Source organism: Scardinius erythrophthalmus, assembly GCF_964197995.2.
Source record: "Scardinius erythrophthalmus genome assembly, chromosome: 6".
Taxonomy (NCBI): Eukaryota; Metazoa; Chordata; class Actinopteri; order Cypriniformes; family Leuciscidae; genus Scardinius; species Scardinius erythrophthalmus.
In genome coordinates, this window is record NC_138226.1 from 739643 (window position 1) to 746143 (window position 6501).

The following is a 6501-nucleotide window of genomic DNA, read 5'->3' on the forward strand; positions in this document are numbered from 1 at the left end:
AGATATTGTAAGTACACAACTGGAGGAAATATATCACACTGTGCAAGTTATTTTTGGAAATTTTATTACAAAATTCCTACATATTGGAGCTTTAAAACAAGCAAAATGATCTTCCAATGCGGTGAGAAAAACAACCGTTTTCCACTTGATTCAGATTATTTTTCTGACCGCATTCGAAGATCGTTTTGCTTGTTTTAAGCAAAAAAAAAAAAAAAAAAAAATATATATATATATATATATTTTTTTTTTTCAGAAAACAAGAAATACTTTCTTATATCATTTTACTTCTCTAGTAAAGGCTTCTTGATTTAAGAATTGTTTGATATTTGGACTGGAAATAAGACTAATACGTAAGAAAAGCATATTTTGCAGTGTGACCGTATCTTTATAATTAACTGGGAAATTTACTAGTAATTTCTGAGTGAAAATTTTTTTCCAAATTTGTGTTCAATCTACAAGAAAGCAACTAAAAGCATCTCCTGTTTAAGATTAACTACAAAATAGCATTAAAAGTGAACTGAGTAAATGAACATCCCTGACGGAATATGATGTCAGTAATCATGTGTGGTCAGACTCATAAACATCTGTGAAATAAATGTAATGAGTGAATCGAGGTCATATAATGCAGAGATCATCAAATATGATGAATTAATAAACCAAAACTGCTGTATTATCATCTCTCACCACGTGTTCCTCTCACCATCCCCGTCCAAAACCATGTCTCGTTCTCCGCACAAACATCTAAACATTATTAAATCAAGACACTTTTACTGGAGAAGAAGCAGAATAACTGAAGATATCAAGTTTTGTTTAATGAAAAATGTGTCAAAATGATACATTTGTTTGATAATAAATCCAAATAAAAAGAGAAATACTTTGACAGATTTAGCTTTTATTGTGTTTTAAACACTTATGACTGCAGATGACAGTGTCAATCACAAACTTCACAATAACAGCCTCTATTATAAAATAATTGAGCAGCAAAATATATATTTATATATCTGTTTTATAAAAAGCACCATGATCAACAATATATTGCTCTTGGCTGTACAAATACACAGAGTATAAAATATGACAGTCACTCATTATTATAATGCATAAAGTGTTGCTGGTGATTCGGGCGTTCGTGCGTCACGTGATCAAACGGGTGAAAGATGATGATGTCACTCAGAAATATGATGAAGTTTCTCTAAATAACTCATTTTATGCATTTACAGAGAAATACCTGGAGAGACAACTGGAATAATCATTCTGTGTGACTGTTATACACAGTGCTGACATACTAGTGGCGTATTCAATAAATAACATTAATAAATAAATACATTTGATATCGTAACTCGCTTCTCTTGCAGGATATGAGAAATATGGCATTCTATATGTTTATGATTAACCCCTCGTTATCTTATGACGTGATGATGTCACACTATGACAGGACACTCAAATATCATCAGATCTCTCTGATTATGATGATGATGATGATGAAAAAGCTGAAAATATTAGCCATTATTGACATGTAAAGCAATCGCCTGTACAGTAAACGAGAGATTCGAGCCACTACTGATGGAAATCCAGATCAACTGTGTTTTCTTCAAGAACTGAGATTGTGTTTTCTGAATCTGAATCGAGCTTCAGACTGAACGAAATTCAAATCACTTCATGTACGTAAGAGTAGACGCTAATAATACATTTAATTTCTGTATTAATTACCAATAAACATGTTCATTCACCCTACATACGGATTATTCCCAGAAACACATTAATAATCAATGTTTCAAAAATGACACCTATAGTAATTTGCAAATGTTTCTGAGAGAGTCTCTTCTGCTCATCAAAGCTGTGTTTATATGATCAAAAATACAGTAAAAACTGTGAAATATTATTATAATACTGTGATACTTTTTATTTTTCACGATTATTTGATGAATAGAAAGTTCAGCATTTAATTGAAATAGAATCTTTTGTAACAAATATCTTTACTGTCACTTTTGATCAATTTAATGCATCTTTGATGAATAAAAGTATTAATTTAGCGAAAAACAAAACAAGTTTTGAATTAATTCCCATTTTTAGTATCAATACTTGTTTTTCTAAAGTTATCTAACCGTGGGAACACACTGTGACGCTTCCAGTCGTACAAACTCAAACTCACAATCTCTGTGTTGTGGACGATTTAAACTCAAACTTCTACATGAAAAGGTTCTTAAAGGGACAGTTCACCCAAAAACGATTATCGTGTCATTAACTCGTTCCAAACTTGTACGACTTCCTTTCCTCTTCTCTCTGTCTCAGTGTTTTATGATTGTCCATGTAATGAAGTTCCACCGGTGTGTCAGCTTGCAGGTTCAGACGTCATTTAGTCCCGAACTGTCCCTTTAAATAGTGTTTTTACACCATTGTCTCTGGAAGTGTGTCTAAACTGTCTGATGACAAGAGCTGCCATATTTGCCACTTCTCCATTGGCCAGTCTGGATGCTGAGTGATGCGTGACTCCGCCCCCTGACCCGCGTGACACGCCGTGGCCTCCTCTGATTGGTGGAACGCAGTCCGACGGCTCGCTGTGATCGGAGCGCGTGGCGTTTGAGGGACGTTTGAGCGGGACGTTTGCGTCTCGAGCGCAGGTTTGGCGTCGCTGTCGTCATCGTAGAAGACATCAGAGGAGACGCGTGTGTACAGGTGTCCGTCAGAACCTGAGGGACACAAACACAGGTGTGCTGATCTACAGTACAGAGCCAATCACATAAAGCAGTTCTTCTCAGTATGAGACTGAAGGCTCTCTTCTCTTATGATGTGGGCGGGGCAACCTGTCACTCACATGAGATCAGCCAATAGCAAACCACAACCATCCAACCAGCCAATCAACTCCCCACAGACACAACCAAGCCCCGCCCACATTAGTTCTTGTTCCTGAAGTTTCACTCTGATATACGACTCAATAGAGGAGAAGAGACCAGCACAACTTCCCTTTCATGACGACTTTAAAAGTGACTGAAGAGCAGCTTTATTACGTACATCTGTTGAATCTCAATGCTAATGTTCCTTTGACTGACGTGTGTTTTGTCTTGTACCTGTGAGGAGTTTGTCATGAAGTCCCGACAGAAGAGTGTGTCGCGTTCGCCAGATACTGGCCTTCTCATGCAACGTTTCCCCTGAGGACAAGAGCATGTTCATTACTGACACGTATAAAATGAGAAAGAAAAATAAAGTGTGACGTTTGGCATGACTGTGATTGTGTTGCTTAATTTAACCAAATTTATAAGGCATGCATGGAGCAGAACACTTTAAAAAACATGATGTTCTTCCTCAGTGTTTCTGTCTCGTTTTCCAGGACAAACATCTGAACATTCTTAAATCAAGACACATTTACTGGAGAAGAAGCAGAATGACTGAAGATATAAAGACTTGTTTACAGAAAAAAACAAGTGAAGTGAGTTTGTGCTTAAAACAAGAACATAAATATGCTAATAGTGTCAGAAAAATAATAAAATTTTTCCTTCGAATCATGTTTTTGAGGAAAACACTCCAGGATGTTCCTCCATATAGTGTCTTCAATGGGGTCCAACGGGTCGAAGGTCCAGATGTGAGTTTCAGTGCAGCTTCAAAGTCTCGACACGATCCAGCCGAGGAATAAGAGTCTTATCTAGACAAACCAGCGGACATTTTAGAACTAAATAAACATTTATATACTTTAACCACTAATGCTGGTCTTGCACTCGCTGTGATGCGACACACATTACGTGATCAGGTTGAAAGGTCAAGCATGTTTCAGTTCAGAAATGTAGAGTGAAAAACTCATTTTCTCCTCCAACTTCAAAATCGTCCGACATCGTTGTTTTACCTTTTTTAGTAAATGCTGTTTGTCTCAGTCTTTGCACGTTTGCTTTGTAAACACTAGATCTGTTCTTACGCCTATGTCACACTTGACCTTTCAACCTGATCACGTAATGTGTGTCGCATCACAGCGAGTGCAAGACCAGCATTAGTGGTTAAAAGTATATAAATGTTTATTTAGTTCTAAAATGTCCGCTGGTTTGTCTAGATAAGACTCTTATTCCTCGGCTGGATCGTGTCGAGACTTTGAAGCTGCACTGAAACTCACATCTGGACCTTCGACCCGTTGGACCCCATTGAAGACACTATATGGAGGAAAATAAAAAGGTCAAAAACCTTCATTTCTTTTTCACGGAAAAAAGAAAAACATGAACATCTTTGATAAAGTGAGGGAGAGTAAATTATCAGGAAATTTGTAAACTACTCCTTTAAATCAGTCATTTGTTGCCTTTCCTCAAAACTGCTATTTTTGATCCCAGGACCATTCAACTATAAAATGATTCAGTCTTTGTTAACAGGCTTTGTGCAGTGGATAAACTCACCAGAGTCGGGTTGTGAGGACGGGAGGCTGGGATTCACCGTGACGTTCCCAGTGAGAGCGAGACTGGGATGCTCTGGTCCCGATGGAGGAAGCCACTGGGAGAGCACCGGAGAGTTGTTCTCGTACGGAGAGATCTCGCCGCTGGAGCGCTCGGTCTCGCTGCAGGAGTTAGTGGATGCAGAGCGAAAGTATGAGCGTATGAATACATCATTTGAGCTAACATGAACTAACCATAAGCAATCTACAGTAGATCAAAACCTTTCATCAAAGTTATACATGAATTTTGAACATTACCCGTTCATGTCTTAGGACAACTTTGATGAACTTTTTTGATCAGCTTCAAATGTTGATTACTGAATTTACAGCATTTGACCACTTAATTAAGTTTTGTTTTATAGAAAACCTTTCTTTAAAGTGATGTTCGTTTTGTATAAATTGTATCTTAATTTTAATACATTTTTCATCAACCATTTGCCTGTATTTAATAAATAAGAATATAGCAGACAATATAATCATGGAGGCGCCGGCGCGGTCACTTGCATTGCACGTGAACTGGAGCGCATCTCATCATAAATTAACCGAAACTCAGTGTATGCCTCATATACATGAGAAATACATCTGAAGAAAGCTTGAAATGTCTTTAAACGAAACAATCGCAACGAAAAGAAATAGGCTACTCTCTGATTATGTAATCCATGATGTGGGACCCGATATTCATTTAAGTGATATCCATGCTTTTTTTCTTACAGTAAAGCACAGTCCACAAACAATCTCAAATGCAAACTCCCAATAATAAGACAAATCTCTGGAGGCATGCTCCAAGCACACGCTCATCTCATCCCTTTTCCCACATTTGTAGTAATGACACTATAACCAAACCGGAAATTGTAACGCGTGAGCACGCAAAAGTCCGTATTTTTTATTTTTTTTGCAAAGGTCCCCTCAGGGGCTCCGTAGATAACCGATATATATATACCGATATACATTTTTATATAATTTTTGAGAGGCTGATTACAAAAACTAAAGTCTCACCATTAAAAGCCACATTCCAAACACACAATTATAATGTTCTATAATGAATTCTGTGTTAATTGTATGTAGCCGATATGACAGACTTGCACTGCACTTTACTGTATTTTACATTTTTTTAAGTGATTCCAATCATATTTCAAGCAATTTAAAGCCATCATGTTGAACAGTGCGCATCTGAAGCGTCTCAGCTGAAGGAAACAATACATTATTTATCGGCTTTAATATATCGGCCATATTTTCTCATCAGACTGATAACGATAACGTTAAAAATCAACATATATCGGCTGATACAGATTCGTTGGCCGATATATAATTGTATAATATAATATAATATAAATTGAATTTCCCTTATCTAGATGCAAATTAAATTTAAACTGCACAACTATTGAGGTTCTCTCAAATGACTGTGATTAGACTGAATAACCACGATCAGATGATCAGTCAATAATGGAAATAGTGTTGATTCTCGTCAGGGAGAACATGATGTTTATGACCCAAATCCACTTACTCACACTGTGGTGTTTTCCTCCTCATCAGATAATCCACCACATCACTGTCCGTGTCCAACAAACTCGCCAGAACCTCGTTCTGCAGCTCCGCAGAGATCTAGAGGATTCAACGCAACTGATCAGCCACTGCAATCACGTCAAAACATCACCGGGTCCAGAAACACCAGAAACAAAGAAGCTTTCAGCACGGGTGGCGAACGGGTTACAAGGACTCGGGTTTAACATTCGTCTGCATTTATAACATATTAAGTCTGATGCACAGCCAGCTAAAGATCACTATAATCTCACCTGAAGTGACTTATAAGAGCTCAAATCATCAGGAATCGAACTTTCATTCATCATCTGAGATAAAAGAGTTTGATGTACAAAGTAACTTTCAGAACTCAAAACTTTCCAGAGTGGAAAAAAGAGCATTTATGAAACGAAGCTGTAAAAACGTCTCGTTCTGATCAGTGCTATTGTTAACTTAAAGTAAAACTTTTTAAAAATTGTTTTTGCTATTTGAAATAAAGCTGAAATAAAATAAATATAAATATAAGATGAACTTAAAAACTTTAGCCTTTAAAATTAAATTAAAATTATATATATTGA

At 36.8% G+C, this 6501-nt stretch overlaps 1 protein-coding gene across 4 annotated transcripts in view; it reads right to left on the reverse strand.

Moving 5' to 3' along the window:
* Positions 1-791: 791 nt before the first annotated feature.
* The window catches only part of LOC308692849 (rho GTPase-activating protein 6), a 40494-nt gene continuing 34784 nt past the window's right edge, over positions 792-6501 (reverse strand). For 3 of the 4 annotated variants that reach the window (XM_081369271.1, XM_081369273.1, XM_081369272.1), the window contains exons 10-13: positions 5910-6007; positions 4371-4528; positions 3066-3146; positions 792-2687 (exon numbers count right to left, since the gene is read on the reverse strand). In XM_081369271.1, coding sequence (XP_081225397.1) covers positions 2386-2687; positions 3066-3146; positions 4371-4528; positions 5910-6007 — 639 coding nt within the window. In that variant the 3' untranslated portion in view covers positions 792-2385. The remainder of the gene's footprint in view (positions 2688-3065; positions 3147-4370; positions 4529-5909; positions 6008-6501) is intronic. The other variant, XR_014030381.1, reaches the window with a different exon arrangement.